Here is a 21,427-nt window from a genome sequence, read left to right on the forward strand (position 1 = left end):
TTAGGGGAAAAGTCTGGACTTATAAGAATAAGCATGAACTTAGAGAAAAGTTTGGAACACTACAATTGTTTATTGATATATACAAATATTTTATGTCTAAAATATTTTTACTTTTTTATAATAGAAAAATATATTTTTTTTAATTTGAGAGGAGGAAAGAGAACAGGCACCCTAGGGCCTCTAGTCACTGAAAACAAACTCCAGATATATGCACCACTTTGTGCATCTGGCTTTATGTGGGTACTGGGGAATTGAACCCAGGTTGTTTTTGCAAAAAAGCACCTTAACCACTGAGTAATCTCTCTAGCCCCTCAATAGACTCTTGCATCATTTCAGGTTTTGTTGTGTGTGGTGGTTTGATTCAGGTGTCCCCCATAGACTTAGGTGTTCTGAATGCTAGGTTCCCAGCTGATGGAAATCTGGGAATTGACACCTCCAGGAGGCAGTGTATTGTTGGGGACGGGGTTATGGGTGTTAGAGCCAGCTTGCCCTTATTAGTGTTTGGCACACTCTTCTGCTGTTATTGTCCATCTAATGTTGGTCAAGAGGTGATGTCCACCCTCTGCTTCATGCCACTGTTTTACCCTGCCATCATGGAGCTTCCCTTCGAGTCTATAAGACAAAATAAACCTTTTTTTTCCCTCACAACTTGCTCAGGTGGTTTCTGCTAGCAATGCGAACCAGATTACAACATTCTGTTTGTGAAATATTTATTTGAGGGGGGGTATTAAACAAATGAGAATGGGTGTGCCAGGGCCTCTTGCTGCTGCAAATGAAGTCCCGATACATATACTACTTTGTGCATCTGGCTTTACATGAGTCCTGGGGAATTAAACTCAGGCCATCAGGCTTTGCAAGCAAGTGTTTGTAACCACTTAGCCATCTCTCCAGGCCATATTTTGTTCTTTTTAAAAATTTCATTATTATTTATTTACTTATGGGGAGGGAGACAGATAGAGAATGAGCACACCAGGACCTTCAGCAGCTGCAAATGAACTCCAGACACATGGGCCACCTTGTGCATCTGGCTTATGTAGGTCCTGAGGAATCAAACCTGGGTCCTTTGGCTTTAAAGACAAGTGCCTTAACTGCTAAGATATCTCTCCAGCCCTGTTTTTCTTTTTAATATTTTATTTTCTTTATTTATCTGAGAGGGAGAGGCAGATAGAGAAAGAGAGAGAGAGAGAGAGAGAGAGAGAGAGAGAGAGAGAGAGGGACTCTACCACCACTGCTAATGAACTACAGATGCATCTGGCTTACGTAGGTACTGGGGAATCAACCTGGGTCCTTAGGGTTCACAGGCAAGCACCTTAACTGCTAGGCCATCACTCCAGCCCAGATTTTGTATTTTTAATAGACATGTTACATGCTTTTAAGCTACAAAGTTAAGTATATTAATTAAAATAAAATCCTTTGTTTAAATATAAACTTTTAGAGAACAGAAGTGATTTTTAACTTGTGTAAGTTATCAGTCACAAAGCTGCTTATTTATATTGCTCTGAATACAAAAGAACGTTCAAAAGCACTTAAACATTTTGATAAATGAAAAATGTAAAGGTAAAGCATGCCTTTAACCTCAGCACTCGGGAGGCAGAGGAAGGAGGATCGCTGTGAGTGCAAGACCACACTGAAACCCCAGAATGAATACCCGGTCAGCCTGGGCTGGAGTAAGACCCTAACTCGAAAAGAAAAAAAAAAAGTAAAGGTACATACAAAGTTGTGAGTTGTGAGTGGAACATTCTCCAACACTTCTACATGCAACTCCTCTCCAGTAAGCCAGGAGATATCAGTATCCCAGCCAATTGGTTTCTTCTCCCTGAAAAATGTAGACATAAGCCTTTTTTGGTCATTGTACCTAAGAATACTCATATACCTCATGCTGAAGATATGAAACTTGGTTATTGAGGGGCTAGTAATAGGGAGGTTTGGCTCTCTGGTCTTCCATCGTTAGAAATTTAAATGGCAGTAAATTAATATTTAAGTTTACCCCAAATAAATGTATCACTCTTGGACAAACAGCAGGGTAAAGAGATGTACTCTTTTCTTCAAGTCAGCTCCAGAAAAGACCTACAACAGTAAAAAATGGATTGTTTCTGGGATAAAAAAAAAAAAAAAAAAATCACAGGTATGGACAAACCTACCCATTCAGAGAAAAAAGAGTACTCAAGGGACAGCGTGCCCCAGGCAGGACTCAAGGTGCAGGTTCAAAATCTGGGAATCTCAGAATAATGTCTGACACTTTTTGAAAGAAAAACAGAGCAATATAAGATGTAAACTTTTTAAGAAACTCTGACCTTACATTTAAAATGAAGGATTGTGGAAGGGTGCATTATCTAATTAAATTGCATACTAAATAGCTTAAAAATTATAAAAATCCCAAACTGTAGTAAAGTCCTATGATACAGTGATAAATAGTATAGCCCAACAATGGCCTATAAAATATTTTGGGGCTAAATGTAATTCCTGTGATTAATTTTCCATTCTCTAGATTTTGATAGGACCCTCCTATTGTTTTAAAACAGAACTGTACCACACATACAAAGCATACCCATCCTGAATTCTGTACACAGCACAGCACTCCGGGATAAGCCCTCTCATCATCAGCGCTTTCTTTAGACTGTCCCGGACTGTGACTCCACATCTTGCAGGTACCTATGGCATAAATATATAAGAAGTTAGTGGAAGAGTTTTGTTTTTTTTTTTTGTCTTCCAAAAATTTATTTTTTTAGTGCTAGGGATTGAACACAGGGCCTTGTGCATATGAGGCAAGAACTCTACCACTGAGCTAGATCTCCAACCTTCCAAATCACTTTTTAAAAACCTTATGGATTATGATCAAATACACCACCATGTCTGTAACTCATATAAAGGGAAATTACAGCCCAAGCATATTATTTCACTAACTAAAGGTAAACTGATTGTGTTTCTTCCTTGTGTGCTTCCTGTCTGTGGGGTCTTTATTAAAATTATAAGCTATTTTAAGTATTTTATTTATTTGCAAGCAGTGAGGTAGAGGGAGAAGGGGAGAGAGAAAGTGGGTATGGGCAAACCAGGGCCTCCTGCTGCTGCTGCAAAAGCTCCAGGGATATGTGCACCTGTGCTCTAAATGGAAACTGAACCTGAGCTGTCAGGCTTTACAAGCAATACCTTTAACCACTGAGCCATCTCTGTAGCCCATATAAAATATTTTATACATATGCAGAAAAGAATAGAAATGCAATAGTGCCCACTATAGTATATATACCAATCTAATGTACCAACTACTGAGAAACAGCCATCAAAATTTAAAGTAAAATCAATTTTTTCTGTTGTTGTTTGTTTCTTGAGATGGGATTTGTACAGCCCAAAACTGGCCTGAAACTCTAATCTTCCTGCCTTAGCTCCCAAGTGCTGGAGTTATAGGTGTATGCCACCATATCCAGTTGCAAAATCAGTTTTGACACAACTTTGTTCAAAGCTGAGAACCATGTAATCCTTTGATCACACTAATGATCCTTATGAGACACCTTTGTATAAGCAAAGCAGAAGAAAATGCTTGGTACAATATCTACATTTGATACTTATTGTTTAGATGCTTAGCATCCCTTCTCTAGAAACCTATGTTACTACAGAGGCTACCAACCACAGGTATTTTCCTGGCAACAGATGATGTAATCTGGCTAACTGGCCACCTATATCCTTCACAATAGCAACTGGCCCAGGGTTAGACAATGACCTACACATAGTACTTGAGTTCTTCCATAAAGTGACATATGGACTTTGAGTAAAGTTCCTATTCCTGCTTTAATTACAATACAAATCTTGAGCCACCAAAACACTGAGAAAATCTAGTTCCAGAATAAAGCTAATAGGGAGAATACAGATGACACCAGGAGTGGGAAAGGAAAGAGGAATGTTACCTCTAAGCTTAGTCTTTTTCACACCTTGTCTTCCCATGAGAATAGGTGACGCATAAGGAGGAGAGGATGTTTTAAGTAATTATGAAGTTAACCATCTCAGTAGTTTTAATCATTTTAAAGTACTATGCAACTCAGGGCTGGAGAGATGGTTTAGTGGTCAGGGTGTTTACTGACAAAGCCAAAGGACCCAGGTTCAATTTGCCAGTACTCACATAAAGCCAGATGCATAAGGTGGCAGATGTATCTGGAGTTCATTTGCAGTGGCTCAAGGACTTGGTGCACAAAATCTCTCTCTCTCTCAAATAAATAGTGAAATTTTTTTCTTTTTTGAAATATTTAAAGTATTATGCAACTCAATAAGTTTCCAAAGAAATTTAGAACTTTTATGGTTGAGGGAGGGAAGATGAAATAAAGGTGAGTATAAGGCAATTGATTTTTAAATCAGCATATTAAACAATCCAGAAAGTCTAATTAAGTAGGGCCTATCATAAGAAAGAACAAGAAACAGATTTTAGTTCAATAACCATTAAAACTATGCAGTAAAGGAGGTTTGTCATGAAGGGTGGACTCATCATTGGAACTATTCAAGCAGTGACTAGATTGGTACAGGTGATCCCTATTATTTATGGAGAACATATGTATGACTCTGTCTACTAACCCAAACTTATCTGTAATTTCAAAAATAACTTTCTTTTATAGACATGAAAAAAATCAGTAAAAACAATCCCTGTTACCTGATTCAGGAACCTTCCCAGCTGAAGTTGAAAAAAGAGACATTGCCTTCTTGTTTTATTTTATTTTATTTTTCCCCAAGGTAGGGTCTTACTCTGGCCCAGGCTGACCTGGAATTCACTGTGTAGTCTCAGGATGGCCTTGAACGATCACGGCAATCCTCCTACCTCTGCCTCCCGAGTGCTGGGATTAAAGGTGTGCGCCACAATGCCTGGCTCTTGCCTTCTTGTTTTGATGTTTATACAATAGACGTGCGGCCTATGAACAGCTTATTTACTACCACATTTTTGTGCTTTTGGTTCAGCATAGTGCTGAAGTGCTGTTTAGAACTCTTGTTTTTTTTTATAATCATGGAAAATGCTAATAAAAATAAAATAAAATAAATAAAAAACTGTTTAGTAACTCTTAAGCGCAGAAAAACTAGTGTGTCTGGCAAAGAAGGAACATGTGTTAGGGAAACTTCCTTCAGGGATGAGGTCAGCCTGAGTTCACATTACCTCATCAACAATACACAAGAGAAACGTGCCTAAAACAAGGTTGTGTGTTGGTTGATTGATGGAAATACGACTAACAGTTCACAAAAACCTAACTGTATTTGGAGTTCCAAGGGGTTGGGGGGCTGATCAAGGGCAAAGACATGACCACAAGGTGGCAGCAGCACACACACGCTTTCTCTGGAAGGAAAGTGTCTTACAGCAGGAGACTGCTCCGAGGCTGAGGGGAGAGGAAACAGAACTCCAAGGAGAGAAGAGTACTGAAGATGGTGCTTGTATGCCTAGATAAGACTGCTCACCATCCCCACAGAAGTCTCCAGACGAAAGACCTCCAAACTGCAGCAGATGTTGGATTTATAGCAGTTTTGTGAGGTCTGCAAAGTAGACAGGCTTTCAAAACTTTGCTCATCATGATTGTGTGTGACATAATCAGATGCATAAAAATCTGTGCAAGCACACTTTTAAGCTAACAGGCTCCAGTCTACTGAGAAGAAATAATCTAGGGATCAATGTACAGAAGCCATTTCTAGCTCATTTATGTAAGAAAAAGTCGCTATTTCCCCAAGGAATTACAGCTCAGTGTTCATTAGTTCAGTGTCTGTAGTAAATTTACAGAACTTCTGTAAATAATGACCTGTAGAGAGCTCTTAAGTGAAAAATAGAAAAAATGATGAAAGGCAGTTCACAGAAACAGGAATCCTTTCCAAGCATGAAAAGATGTGCAACCTCCCTGAAGAGAAAAGCAAGCTTAAACTTGTCATTCATCGGACTAACAACAACAAAAAAATCCGATTTGACAACTAAGAATACTGAGGAAACAAGGCAGACAAGGTGTTACTACTTTCTCATTGCTGTGAACAAATGCCTGACCAGAAGTAACTTAGGGAAGGAAAGGGTTCTCTCTGGCTTCGTCTCCAGGGGAAGCTTCATGGCAAGGAAGGCAAGGCGGCAGGAGTGGAGCAGAGCTGGCCACGTTAGGTTCAGCCGGAAGCCTGGGGTGAACAGGACTTGGGGCAGGGCTATTAAAACCTCCAGGCCTGCTGGGTGGCACAGCCCAGTGCTTGGGAGGTGGAGAGGCGGAGTCTGTGAGTTCAAGGCCACCCTGAGACTACACAGTGAATTCCAGGTCAGCCTGGGCCAGAGTGAGAACCCACCTCGAAAAACAAAACAAAACAAAAAAAACAAACAAGAAAAAGGAAAGGTAAGCCAAAGGCTGATGTCGAAGGGTCCCTGTTAAACAAATGAATAAACACCCAAAAAACTCAAGGCCTGACCCCAGTGAACTACTTCTTTCAGCAAGGCCTCACCTCCAAAGTTTCACAGCCTTTCCAAACAGTGCCAACAGCTGAGAACTAAGTGGGCAAACACATGAGCCTATGAGGAACGTTTCATATACAAACCATAACTGCAGGCATCTTATAATTAAGCACGATTTATGATGCAAAATCTGAAAGCTATCCAAATTACAAATTTCTGTGATCTGGCCAAACTTATTTCTTGGAGTTTATTTCCTTAGATATTCCTGTAGTATTTAAGAATGACATTTATGCAATGTTATTCATTGAAGTCCTGATTAAACAGCAAAAGTACTGATACAACCTGAATGTTCACAGAAAGAAGCCTGGTTAAATAAGTTATAAAACATCTAAACACTGAACTGGTAATTACAAAAATATCTGAGCCAGGTGTGGTGGCATCTTTAATCCTAGCATTTGGGAAGCTGAGGTAGGAGGAACACCATGAGTTTGAGGCTACCCAGAGACTACATGGTGAATTCTAGGTCAGCCATGGCTAAAGCGAGACCTTACCTTGCACAAAAATTGTTTGTATATGGAAATAGGAATTTTCAAGATGTTCTACATAATGATAATATTAGGTGAACAGATATATGGTATTTTCTATATAAAGAGGAAACTATGTATATATAAATATGATATAATGTATATGTGTGTATATAGTTTTTTAATAAAAATTCTTTGTTTGCAAGCGGGGGGGAGGGGAGGAGGGGCATGTCGGGACCTTCTTCCTCTGCAAATAGATTCAAGAGCATGTGCTACTCTGTGCATCTGGTTTTATGTGGGTATTGGGAAATCTAACCAGAGCCAACAGGCTTTGCAAGCAAGCACCTTTAACCACTGAGTCATCACCTTAGTCGCATACAGTTCTTCATGTGAGGATGAGTAAGGAAATAAAAGTACATATATTTGTATTTGTTTATATTTACATTAAGAAATACTGAAAATTCAAGTTGAGTGTGGCGGTGCATGCTTATAATCTTAGCACCTGGGAGGTGGAGAGAGAAGGATCAGGAGCGCAAAGCCAGCCTCTATTAACAGGATGAGTTTAAGATCAAAATGAGCTATGAGAGAGATGGCCTCAATAACCAAGAAAAAAAAAAAACCATTAAAATTTAGACACACACACACACACAAAACTGATAGAATTTGAAATGTGTAAAGGCACTGGATGCATATGAGCCAGGTAGAAACAAGATTTCTTGATGTAATTATCATGTAAAAGTATTATTTACTCAAAAAGTTAATAAAATAAAAGGAGGGGAAGTTGTTTAAGGCTAGGAAGACTAATATCCTTGACTAGATTATCAAAGTGGCAGAATTTTCCTTTCAAAAAAATTTTTTTTGAGGTAGGGTCTCACTTTAGCCCAGGCTGACATGGATGGAATTCACTATGTAGCCTCAGGCTGGCCTTCAACTCATGGCAATCCTCTTACCTCAGCCTCCCAAGTGCTGCGATTAAAAGGCATGCACCACTATGCCTGGCTCTTTCAAAAACATTTTTTAAAATCCCATCTTAACAAAGAACTAGAGTTAGTGTATTCATTTGAACATTTGTCAAAGGAAAATTCATACTTAAACAAAATGCAGCCTTACTCCTTGTACTACAAAACCACAAGGGGGCTGGGAGGCAGAGGTAGGAGGATCACCGTGAGTTCAAGGCCACCCCGAGACTACAGAGTGAATTCCAGGTCAGCCTGGGCTAGAGTGAGACCCAACCACAAAAAATTTAAAAAAAAAAGAAAAAAGAAAAAGACAACCACAAGGGGCCTGGGACGAAGGCTCCATGAGTAAAACAGTTGCCATGCAAACCTGAGTTTGGATGCTCAGAGCTCATGTAAAATGTCAGTAGTCATGTGTGCCTGTCATCACAGGGCTGGAGAAGTGGAGACAGGCAGATCCCTGGGACTTCTAGGCTCAGTGGCAGACTAGTCTCCAAAAAATAAGGTGGAGAGCAACAGAGGATGACACTTTATGCCAATCTCTAGCCTCTACATACAAGAACACATATGTACCCACACACATATGAACATACATACATACACATACAAACCACACATACACATGTAAAAATACACCCCCTGAAGGTGTGTTTCCTGGTCAAGTTGAATTTAACTTGCAAGAAACTAGAAACAATATTTATGAAGGTAATATCGTTTACTGCTGAATTGCTGTCCCAAAGACAGGGAGAAAGGGTGCGCCAGGGCCTCCAGCCACTGCAAACGAATTCCAGACGCATGTGCCCTCTTGTGCATCTGGCTGATGTGGGTCCTAGGGAATCAAGCCTCCAATCTGGGTCCTTAGGTTTCACAGGCAAGCACTTCCCCACTAAGCCATCTCTCCAGCCCGATCTGCACTATTTTATTCAAATTAATCCAGTAATATAGATACTAAAATGAGCTAATATTGTCTCACATAGCACTCAACTTTACACAGTTGTTACCAAATGATAGAAACAAAAAGCAGAGCAAGTGAGAGCAGAAGTGTGTGCTTTTACATGCTATAAACCACTGTGTTTTATAATATCTTCCTGTCTACAAAGAAATCAAGCACCCCTATTAACTTCATGCTGTGGCTAAAAATAGACAGGATACTCCCCGGGGCTATGACATTTACTCTAATCTAGTGATGTTCCTTTATTTTTAATCTACTCCATTAAAGCTACTTGTATGTTCTGGTGACAGTAAAAGTTTCTGCTATTGAGTTTATTCCCCCAAATGGCTAAAAAACCAAAAAACAAAAAACATGTCTTTTCCTTACTTTCTTCCATTCCACAGGTCTGTCTTTCTTTCTTTCTTTCTTTCTTTCTTTCTTTCTTTCTTTCTTTCTTTCTTTCTTTCTTTCTTTCTTTCTTTCTTTCTTTCTCACAGGTATTTCTTGCTTAATCACAGTACAACTTGAACATGATTTAAAAACATCCAATCGTGGCCTATCTGCTCCATTTGTCTTTCACTTATCTTAAATACAATCAGAATTAATCCCAACTAATAGGCATTCACATGCACAAATCTGAAGGTCTGGTAAATTGAACGGTGCATTATTTTCAAAAATAGATATAGAAAATATGCTAAGTGCCAGGCAGTATTCTAGTTGCTGAGTAACAAAAACTATAAGCTTCTCTTACAGAAAAAGCTATTCCACAGATGCTTAGAAAAATCATCACGCAGATGCTTAATTTAATAGTTTTTAGATATAAAAACCGTTTTTTTTTAAATTTTTTATTTATTTATTTGAGAGCAACAGACACAGAGAGAAAGACAGATAGAGGGAGAGAGAGAGAATGGGCGCGCCAGGGCTTCCAGCCTCTGCAAATGAACTCCAGACGCGTGCGCCCCCTTGTGCATCTGGCTAACGTGGGACCTGGGGAACCAAGCCTCGAACCGGGGTCCTTAGGCTTCACAGGCAAGCGCTTAACCGCTAAGCCATCTCTCCAGCCCCCGTTTTTTTTTCAAGGTAGGTTCTTGCTCTAGCTCAGGCTAACCTGGAATTCACTATATAGTCTCAAGCTGGCCTAAACTCACAGTGATCCTCCTACCAACGCCTCTTGAGTGCCGGTATGAAAAGTGTGTGCCACCACATTCAGCCAAAAACCATTTAAAAAAATATTTATTTATTAACTTGAGAGACAGAGGAGAGATAGAGAGAATGGGGACTTTGAGGCCTCCTGCTGCTGCAAACTCCAGCTACACACGCCACTTTGTACATCTTGCTTTACGTGGGTACTGAGGAGTTGAGTCTGGGCCACTAGGTTTTGCAAGCAAGTACCTTTAACTATTGAGCCATCTCTCCAGCCCTAGATACAAAAACTTTTAAATTCCATGTTCATTTTCCATGTCCTAAGTAAGAAATGCACTTAGTCTTTGTACAAAGATGTTTACATTTCAGCACTGTGTGTAATAATAAAAAGCAGAGAGGTCCACCAGTGAAGAAATACATCAACAAGTGTGGTATTAAAAAGTTAGAATATTTAATAATAGTTCAGTGGAATGAACAACAATTTGTTAACAAATACAAATGCATACTTTGAAATTATTTTTAACAAGAACAGGTTGCTTAATATTACATAATATGGTATCATGCCACTTAATGATTAAGAAAAAAATACTGACATGGACATATATGTAGTAAAATAGAAAAACAGGGCTGAATATGCGTCACATTATCACAGTGGTTCATTCTCCCACTAATTCAACAATATTCAAAATCTCCCATTTCGAGAATGCATTTTATAGTCCTTTCTGATCCCAAACTCAAAACAAAATCACACACTGGGGCTGGAGAGATGGCTTAGAGGTTAAGGTGTCTGTCCGCAAAGTCAAAGGACCCAGGTTCAATTCCCTCAGAACCCACATAAGCCAAAAAATGTACAAGGTGGCACATGCATCTGGAATTCATTTGCAGTGGCTACAGGCCCTAGCATGCCCATTCTCCCCACCCCTTCTCTCTTAAATCAATATAATACAAAAAAAATCACATGTTGCATTTTTAATGCTTTTGGTTTTGCAAGGAGGGTCTCTATCTGGTTCACTATGTGGTCTCGAGGTAGCAGCAATCCTCCTAGTTGTGCTTCCACAACTCCCCACTATTTTTAGATTAAATTTATTTGATGGGAAGGGGGGAGGGAGGGAGGGGAGCACCAGGGCCTCCAGCCAGTGCAAACGAACTCCAGACGTGTGAGCCCCCTTGTGCGTCTGCCTAACATGGGTCCTGGGAATAGAACCTGGGTCCTTTGGCTTTGCAGGCAAATGCCTTATCAGCTAAGCCATCCCTCTAGCCCTAAGTTAAAAATTTAACATATATTTATTTTCAAGGGAGGGAGAGAGGAAGGAAGGGTATGCCAGGGCGTCTAGCCATTGTAAATGAACTCCAGATGCATATACCACTTTGTGCATCTGGCTTTACATGGGTGGGTACTAGGGAATTGAACTTGGGTCATTAGGCTTTACAGACAAATGCCTTAACCGCTAAGCCATCTCTCCAGTCCCTATTTTTAGTTTTTTTTTAAGCTAGGGTCTTGGTATGTAACCTGGGGCCAGGCTGGCCCTAAAAACTTGTGATTCCCTATAACCTGATGGGAATATGGCCAATATGCCCTATGTTCATATAGTAAGGTTCACATTAACAAAAAACCTTGTGATCCTCCTGCCAGTGTGTGGTACCACATCCTGCTTGCTCTTCAGTCATGATTTGTGTAGAATAACTCAAGTCTTTTGTCCTCTGTAACATTCAGAGTTCAGGCCTGGTGTCTCCCCAGCATTCTCAGTTTGTTTCTCTCATTTAGCTTTCTGCTCTATCCCCTGTGTTTCTTATAAAATGCAAGATTCAGAAGACTGGCATGTAGTGTCATTATTCCTAACCCAAAGTTCTTCCCAGGTGATGTCATTCATCGAGTTTTAAAGTTCAAGATTACCTAGAAGCTCTACTGGGTTCCTTCTTAGGAGTCTGACTGCTGTTCTCGAGTCTCTTAACTGATAGTGATCTCTCCATGTTTTATAACTTTGCTTCTTAAGCTCATTAGCAGGGTATTTATCTTTGTGAATTTCAAGGCCAAGATGGGCCAAGAGAAGTTTTGCATAGCTTCTATCTAGTGCTTTAATGCTATTACCACCTGCGGTGGTTTGATTCAGGTGTCCCCCATAAAGGAGTTCTGAATGCTGGGTTCCCAGCTGATGGAGAGTTGGGAGTTAACGCTTCCTGTAGGCAGTGTATTGTTGGGAGCCGGCTTATTCGTGTTATAGCCAGTTTCCCCGTGACAGTGCTGGGCACACCCTCCTGTTGCTACTGTCCACCTTATGTTGGTCATGGGGTGATGTCCACCCTCTGCTCATGCTGTCATCGTTTTCCCCTGCCATCATGCCTGTAAGCCAAAATAAACCTCTTTTTCCCACAAGCTGCTCTTGGTCAGGTGATTTCTATCAGCAATGCAAACCTGACTGCAGCAGTAAAGCGGTACCCAGGAGTGGGACTGCTGCTAGACACCTGACTGTGTGGCTTTGGCCTTTTGGAGCTGATTTTTTTTTGGAGGGGGGGTCGAGGTAGGGTCTCACTCTAGCCCAGGCTGACCTGGAATTCACTATGGAGTCTCAGGGTGGCCTTGAACTCACGGCAGTCCTCCTACCTCTGCCTCCCAAGTGCTGGGATTAAAAGCGTGCGCCACCACGCCCAGCTAGGGAGCTGATTTTTCAAGAGGAATGTGGAAAGATTTGAAACCTTGGCCTAAGAGATACCTTGCAGTGCTGTAAGTATAGCTTGATGGACTATTCTGGTCAGAGTTGAAAGACCTGTATGTAGTAAGAACTATGGACTGTGAAGTTTGTCTTATGAGGGTGAGAAGGAGCTTTGCTTGGACTGGGCTAGAGGCAAGTTGTGTGAAAAGCTGGCTGTTATACCCATGTCCTGAGAAGTTGTGCAGGGTTGCTTTGCGTAGAAATGAACTAATGTGAGCAGAGGGATATGGCACAGAAAGAAAAATCTTTGGGTGAACTATTCCCCATTCAGCTGCAATTGAGAGATTAAAACCTTTGAGACTGGGCTAGCTGACCTGCACTGGGGCAACAGGAAAAATGTAGACTCTTTTGGAGGGGCCTATGTGCTCAAGGAGTGTCCTGTTCTTCCAAGTCTGCTTTATTCCCTCCTGGATTAACAAATTGGCACCCTACCTGGTATTGGGGACTATAAAAAATTCAGGAAAGAGAGGGTCATTGAGTTTGCAACACGGTCTTGTGTTTTGGAAATGGCCATGGGCAGTGTGAAGCAGAATTGCTGGTTGCCTGCATAGAGACTCCATGGGGCCATGAGGATGAACCGTGGATTGCAGTAGAGATGTCGGGACCATGAGGTGGCTGCTAAGGAAAGCTGCCGGCCCCAATGAAGTTTTCCAGGACTGTGAGAAGCCTAGATGGAGGGGCGGAATTGGAACGCCAGAGACTTATTGCTGGTTAGAATTATCAAACTTGGATATTTGTCACTGACTAGAGTTGTTGGACTTGAAGTTACAGAGTTTGCTGTTTGTTCTGGTTGTTTTAAATCTTGTATTGGTTGGGTATTTCTTTGCTATGTCCAAAGCCATCTTTTGCAGTGTATTTATTCTGTGCCATTATGGGTTTTGGGAGGGATTTTTTTTTGGTTATTATGGCTCAGTTAAAAGATCTTGGACTATGGGGATGTTTGAACATCATTGGGATTGATAAAAACTATGGGGACTTTTAAAGTTGGACTGAATACATTGTATTTTACATCATGTATGGATATCCACTTATGGGGGCCAGGGCGGAATGTGGTGGTTTGACTCAGGTTTCCCCAATAAACTTAGGTGTTCTGAATGTTAGGTTTTCAGCTGATGAAGATTTGGGTATTATCGCTTCCTGGAGGGAATGTATTGTTGGGGGTGGGCTTATGGGTGTTAAAGCCAGTCTCCCCTTGCCAGTGTTGGGCACACTCTCCTGTTGCTATGGTCTACCTTACGTTGGCCAGAGGTGATGTCCACCCTCTGTTCATGTAGTCGTTTGCCCTTGCTATCGTGGAGTTTCCCCTCGAGCCTGTAAGCCAAAATAAGCCTCTTTTTCCCACAAGGTGCTCTTGGTCAGGTGATTTCTACCAGCAATGCAAACCAGACAGCAACACCACCCTAGGACCAGTGGTAATATTATAATTCTGGGTTTGAGGATTCTTGGACAACACAGGCAACATTAATATGAAATCCACACTACAATAAAAAAGGTTCCAGAAGAAACTTTACTTTTTCTTCAAGGTTCTGGCTAGCAAAAACAGATAAATTTCATTATATATTTATATATGCTCATAAGAACCCTTTTGATGAAGGTAATGCTCTTCAGAAGATCAGCTTTATGACATAAAACATGAGTTCCAACTACATTTAAGAGACTGGTCATGTCAGTATTGTGTCCCCACATTTGGTGTATCCTTTCTGCTCAGTGACATAATGGTCCCAACTAGCTCCCCTAATAGGTCTGCAAACTCCATCCATGAAAGAGCAGCTCAGGAAGTCACACAGTGCTGTGCAGTGCTGCTACGCAGGCAGGGAAGTGGTCAGACCACATGTAAGCAGGTCAGTTGCTGTATCCCAATAATGCCTGACATTGACATTTTAGGCTCAAGTTCAATACTATGAAATATATCTTTGATTTTTTTTTTTCTCCCTCCAGGCATTTAAAAACATAAAATCCATTCTTAGTTTGCAGGCTATAAAAGAATAGGTAATGGCAAAAAAAAAAAAAAAAAAAAAAAGAAAAAAAAAGAATAGGAAATGGGTGGGCTGGAGGGAAGGCTTAGCAGTTAAGGTGCTTGCAAAGCCAAATGACCCAGGTTTGATTCCCCAGGATGAGATGCACAAGGTGGTACATGTGACTGGATTTCATTTGCAGTGGGTAGAGGCCATGGTGCGCCCATTCTCATATTCATTCTCTCTCTCCTCTCCCTCCCTCTTTCTCTCTGTCAAATAAATATATAAATATATAAAATAAAAATATTTTAAAAAATAGGTAATGGGGCTGGAACTGGCCTGAAGACTATGTATGTTTAATAATACTTTAATATATCAGTTTACACAATTCTCTGGCTTTTCAGTTCCCTCTGTTTTCATATTTTCTAGTGAGCTATTATGTTTAAATAAATGTATTTTATCATTTTTAAGTAAGAGTGTTATTTCCAGAGACAGAATATACCATAAATTTGGTATAAACAGTGAATTTCATTTAAAAAAAACCTGGTCCAGGTTCAATTCCCCAGTACCCACATAAACCATATGCACTAGGTGGCTCATGTATCTGGAGTTCGTTTGCAGTGGCTGGAAGCCTGGCATGCCCATTCTTTCTTCCTCCCTCCCTCCCTCCCTCCCTCTCTCTCTCTCTCTCTCTCTCTCTCTCACACACACACACACACACACACACACACACACACACACTGCCTTTCCCCCTTTCTCAAATAAATGAAAATATAAGGGACATCTATAAAAAATTCTTAACAATAATTAAGGACTAGGGAGATGGTTCAGTGGATAAAGGCACTTGTTTGCAAACCCTGATGGTTCAGTTCAATTTCCCAGTACCACGTAAAACCAGATGCACAATATGGTGCATGTGTCTGGAGTTCATTTGTAGTGGCAAGTGTCTGGTATGCCCATAGTCAGTTAATCAGTCTCTCTGATTCTCTTAGACACCTTCATGAAAATGAAAAGGCTAGTCTACCTTAATCATTGAGATTAGGCTGAGAACTCTGAAAGGCAGCCCCTGTAAGAAGCGTCTTATAGAGTATTTCCTTATGGCTTTGTGAGCAGATGCCTTCACCCGCTGGGCCTGTCTCTCTAGCTCCTTATAATCGTCACGCATTCTATACTAGGAGGAGATATCGCCTTTACAATCACATTTTTTTTTAAGTCACAAAACAAATTTTAGAACACTGAAAAACAGCAGTTGAACTTTTAATTTCTGTTGTCTACTGATAGGAGAGAAAAACTTTGATTTCAACTAGTTTAACATATTTTTAAATTAATGTTAAAGTAACCATATTACTTAAACACATTAAAGGTGTTACATTACAGGTACATTATTACAGCTGGCAGTATTTGTTGTGCGTGAAGATTAGAGATCATTTACAGTAATTCGACACTTTCCCTGCTTTAAATGTTCCTTTCAGGGTGCACTGTTTCCATGATGACACTACTACCAACAATAAAAATGGTATACAGACAAAAGGAGAAAGATTGAATACAGTGAAAGTTCAACATCTGATAATTTAGAATGGAGATTTCAGAGGAAAGAATCTTACCTGATACATATTAAACATCAAACAAGCATAAGTGTTGAAATTCTGACTGATTCTTAACTAGTGCTTAGATTTAAGTGTCACTTAAGTTTTGTAAGGAATATATAGACCTTGGCACCAAACAAAAATGTCTTTATTCTCCCCGACCTCCACCCCCCCCCCAAGTTAGGCTCACTCTAGCTCAGGCTGCCCTAGAATTCACTCTGTGGTCTCAGGGTGGCCTCGAGCTCACAGTGATCCTCCTACCTCTGCCTTCCAACCTCTGCCTTCCAAGTGCTGGAAGGAAAGGCATGTGCCACCAAGGCTGGCTTCTCTCCTTGTTTTACCTGGGTATTTCCACATGCATGCCCCAGAGTGTGAAGTGACCACACAGAAAGCTGAACTAGGGTTTCTGAACAAGACAAAGCAACAGCACAATGATGAGAGGAAAAGCGGACTCACCACTGTCCTCTGTTTGTTGGGCAGGAAGACTCTAACGATTGGTTTCTGTGGCGACTTGGGGTTGCTCCGTGATACATCTGTAGGGTTTTGAAAAACTGAAAGAGATGAAGGCAGCACTGAAAGGCTAGAAGAGGAAGAGGATGTGACGGTGTCCATTGATGCAGAGCTAGAAACAGAAAAATCAGTTCCATTCCCCAGGGACTCCAATAACTGCTGTTCTCTTTGTTGGAGGGCATCTAGCTTGCTGGTGTATTCTTCATAGGCCTATAAAATAAAGTAGACTCACATTGGATCTGGACTCTGTCCTGACATTAACAAAACAAAATACAAATGCACTCTTTTGACTACAAACTTTTAATAAACTAATAGAGGGTGTTAAACTAAAAGTTACAAAATAAGTGCTGAAATTCAATTTTAAGCAGAAAATTTGTTATAAGACATTACTTGACTTACATGTGTCATATCCAGATAGCTTATGAATATTAATTTTAAAAGCACAGTATTTTCCAATTTTTGATCAAACAGTAACACACATTCAGACAGAATAAAAAAGACTTGAGCAGATGCAGCATTATGAGATATTTGTTAAAATTCAACAATGAAGTACATTCTGCCAGATCTACAACTAACACAAAATTTTTTGGCACCAAGTCAAGTATATTTACTATACAAAAAGTCTTAGGAAGAGGTATGAATATGTTATTTCCATATCAAATGTTAGCATTCATTTTTGAAAATATATTGATTGATTCCTTCATTACAGATTACTATCACTTTACAACACATTCATAAATAGCTCTTCTCTTGTGAAGAAAAAACAGCCACCCATTTCACATGTCTCCATCCTCAGTTACAATCTAACAAGGTGCTTGGAGCATCATTTCTTATTACCCTTGCTGCATTTGGTATCAAATGTGATTACTGTTCTAGCACTTCTGCTTTCAAGTTCTCGATCTCTCTCTCCTAAAGGCATTTATTCTCATGTTATCTTCAAGACCCAGAGACACCACACCACAGTCTCTACCAAAGACATCCAAATGATGCCAAAATTTGGAACTTTCTCACCCTTGCATGCACATGTTTACTCCACTTTCTTATTACCTTTAGAGCCCATGGTCACGTTACTCGGTTTGGAGCAACACTGATACCTCTAAAGGTCTCTCAGATTTGGGCTGCTGTTGTTTTCCTTCCCATAATTTGTGGTTCATCATTCCAAAAAACGCCATCAATAACATCTTAGATTCTCTACCCAGTTCTTGTTTTATGAACAAGCTTGTCAAAAATCTAATTTGGGACAAGTCCTACTTTTCAACCATTTCCCAGATATGCATGCATGCATGTGTTTAGATGATCATATGTTGCCAGAGAAAATAATATACCTAAGGCAGTTAGCTCCATTATCAATTCATGAAATTTAAAATAAATATTTTCATTCTGAAAATAACATTACTTACAAATCTACTCTGAAGATCAAAGCCATCAATTGAGGGTGTCCTCTGTATATAAGTTTCTAGCTCTTTCCCTATCCTTTTCTACTTTCAATGTACTACAAGCACGGAGTGTTTACAGCCTCTAGCATGTTGGTTTTAGTACATTTTCAACTTCATTTTCTCTTGTACCTGTCAACTTTCTCACTTTCTGCATTTTTAAAAAATGAAAGCAAGTCAGTTCCACATAAGCAAATACTTGAATAACCACAACCATAAAAATTCCTTTGGTTCTTTAAAATATTGCAGATACCAGATACTTCTTCATGATGCAGCTTTTCAAAAACCTGTATTTCATCATGACAAAACTTCCTTATATGCAAAATGTAATACTAAGTTCTCCTTGATAAAAATCACAAGTAGTATCCTTTCTCTTTATCTCATCTCTTCCTACCTCTGAAATATTTTGGTGCGGTCTAATTAGATAGTACAAGAAAAATAAAAATCATTACAGCAGAAATATGCAATAGAAATTATGGAAAATGTACCCTTTGGGGCTGGAGGGATGGCTTAGTGGTAAAGGTGCTTGCCTGCAAAGTCAAAGGACCTGGGTTCAATTCCCCAGGACCCACGTAAGGCCAGATGCAGAAGGTGGTCCATGTGTATGGAGTTCGTTTGCAGTGGCTAGAGGCCCTGGCATGCCCAATCTTTCTCTCTCTCTGCTTATTTCTCTCAAAAAATAAACAAAAATATTTTTTAAAGTTCCCTTTTTTGCATCATGTGGATAAATCTAGGGTGTCATGCATACTAGGCAAGTATTCTATCACTAAGCTACATACCCAACATTTAAAAAAAAATTTTTTTTTTTCAGGTAGGCCTAGAATTTGCCTGCCTCAGCCTCCCAAGTAGTAGGATTACAGATGTGTGCAACCATGTCCAGCATTAAACTTACTCTTCTTGAATTTAATCTCATAATATACAGTGAACTCCTAGCAAATGTCCACGGACAAATATAATGAACTGATGTAACACTGCAGAGGCTGATGAAATGTAGCTGCATCACCCCGGGCTCTATGCAGACTAAACATCAAACATAAAAACTAGCAAGCACTACAAGAAGGACTGTACTGGCTGGGCGTGGTGGCACACACCCTCAATCCCAGTACTTGGGAGACAAGAGGTAGGACTGCTGTGAGTTTGAGGACAGCCTGAGACTACATAGTGAATTCTAGGCTAGCCTGAGCTAGCACAAGGCCCTACATCGGAACCACCCCCTCCCCTCAAAAAAGAATGACTATACTGACTGTTGATTGTTTTGGTTTGAATCTAAAATGCTACCCAAAGGCTATGTGTTAAAGGCTTGGACTTCCTTACTGAAAAGTGGCAGAACCTTTAGAAAATGAGGCCTAATGTGTGGAAGTGAGGTGATTGAGGCATACCTTTAAAGAGAATGTCGGAATCCTGGTGCTTCCCTGTTTTGTTCTTTGCTTCTCAGCTGCCATGAAGTGGGCAGCTTTGTTTCACCATGAACCTTTGACCCAATCCCACTATGGTGTTCTGTCTCACCAGAAGACTCAAAGCAATGGGGAAAGCTGATCATGGACTCAAACCTTTGATACTATGAAACAAAATAAACTGCTCTTTACAAGTTACTATCTTGGGTATTTTGACACAGTGATAAAAGATGACTAATACAATTATTAAGAAGACAAACTGAGTTCAGAATGTCTAGCCTTGAACCCTGGCTTCATCATTAACTAACTGTGTATGTAACATTGACAATGTTATTATTAAGTACCTCTGTGCCTGAATTTCTTTATTTATAAAACAAATATGGGGAAAATAAGTATCAACTGAAGAGTGAAGTAAAGATTAAATAAGCTATTAGATGCTTAGTGTCCAGTGCATAGCACACACTGAAATGTTAAGAGCTATGATTTTCTTGTCAGTCCATAGGAAGCCCTGGCATAGAGGTGAGTAGGACTCAAGTGTCACAAGTAAATATGTAGAGGTGATTCCAAAAGCAGTACTTGTCAACTCTAGGCTCCAATGTATGAGGCACAGAAACAAGAATCTACAGCTAGAAAAACATCTACATTATATCTCACACTGAGAAAACGTTCAAATTCTGTGTTGAATGAACAGAATCAGGAAAATTTGATATTCCCTGTAGCTGTCACTAAGGGAATCAGTACAGTATTACTTAGTATCTGGCATGAGAAGAAAATCCAGAAATTAAAAGCTAGTTTTTTCAAATAAATTAGTGCACGTAAAAAAAAGAAAATCAGGGGGATTTGGGTGGGTTTATGCCTAATTTATCTGTTTTACCACAAGAAAAAAAAAAGTCTGGGGAAGACTAAGATCTCTTTGAACAGAAAGCGCGAAGGGCTCTGTTGAGACCCCACGGGCTGAAGGAACTCCAGCACAGTCCTGCTGGCCTGAAGATAAGTAGGAACACTGGAAAATTTAACATTTTAGCCTCTTCAGGAAATGTAAGCACAGTCAAGATCCAGGGATGATGGTAACCTTATTCTGGTCATAAGTTATAAAAAGACTTATAGGGGACTTTTGAGAGTTTCCTTTTAGCAAGAGCTTGGTATGTAAGAACCTCTGTGGTTTCTGCCTTGATTTTTGTGAGGGAGAGATCCTTAAATCTACTCCAGATGCAACAGAAAAGATAAAAGGATTTTAAGATTCAACCCAGTGTCTGACAGCTTTGAGTGAAGATTAATCTTAGAATAGTTTACCCACATGTTTCTTGCTATGTGAAGAGAAGATAAAACTCCATTTTAGTCTGGCAATCTGTTAGCACAGAATTCTGGGGATTTTTGTTTGTTTTTTGTTTTTGCAGCTCAAAGCATTTATAATTCTTATAGATTGGGTCTTATTCTCTAATTTTATTATGCTTTCTAAAACTAATTAATTTGCAAGAAGAGAAAAACAGGCACTCTAGGGCCTCTTGCCACTGCAAACTCCAGATACATGTGCCACTTTGTGCATCTGGCTTTACATGGGTACTGGGGAAACTGAACACTGGTTAGTTAGGTTTTGCAGGTAAGTGCCTTAACCAATGAGCCATCTCTCCCCGCCCTCTATTTCTTTTTGTTTTTAAAATAATTTTATTTATTTACTTATTTGCAAGGGGGGCAGAGAGAAGGAATATGAGAATGGGCATGCCAAGGTCTAGAGCCATTGTAAACAAATTCTAGATGCATACGCCACTTTCTGCATCTGGCATTTTATGGGTGTGATTCCTCGGTACCCATGTAAACCAGATACATAGTGTTGCATGAGTCTAATGCTCATCTGCAGTGGCTAGAGGACCTGGTGTGCCCATTCTCTCCCTCCCTTTTTCT

The 21,427-nt window shown here is 40.0% G+C and overlaps 1 protein-coding gene across 5 annotated transcripts in view; it reads right to left on the reverse strand.

Annotated features, from left to right (window-relative positions):
• The window catches only part of Braf (B-Raf proto-oncogene, serine/threonine kinase), a 169,736-nt gene that overhangs the window by 77,599 nt on the left and 70,710 nt on the right, over window positions 1–21,427 (reverse strand). For all 5 annotated transcript variants that reach the window (XM_045159953.1, XM_045159955.1, XM_045159952.1 and 2 more), the window contains exons 3-5: window positions 16,645–16,908; window positions 2,549–2,652; window positions 1,714–1,816 (exon numbers count right to left, since the gene is read on the reverse strand). In XM_045159953.1, coding sequence (XP_045015888.1) covers window positions 1,714–1,816; window positions 2,549–2,652; window positions 16,645–16,908 — 471 coding nt within the window. The remainder of the gene's footprint in view (window positions 1–1,713; window positions 1,817–2,548; window positions 2,653–16,644; window positions 16,909–21,427) is intronic.

Source organism: Jaculus jaculus, chromosome 10, assembly GCF_020740685.1.
Source record: "Jaculus jaculus isolate mJacJac1 chromosome 10, mJacJac1.mat.Y.cur, whole genome shotgun sequence".
Classification (NCBI taxonomy): domain Eukaryota; kingdom Metazoa; phylum Chordata; class Mammalia; order Rodentia; family Dipodidae; genus Jaculus; species Jaculus jaculus.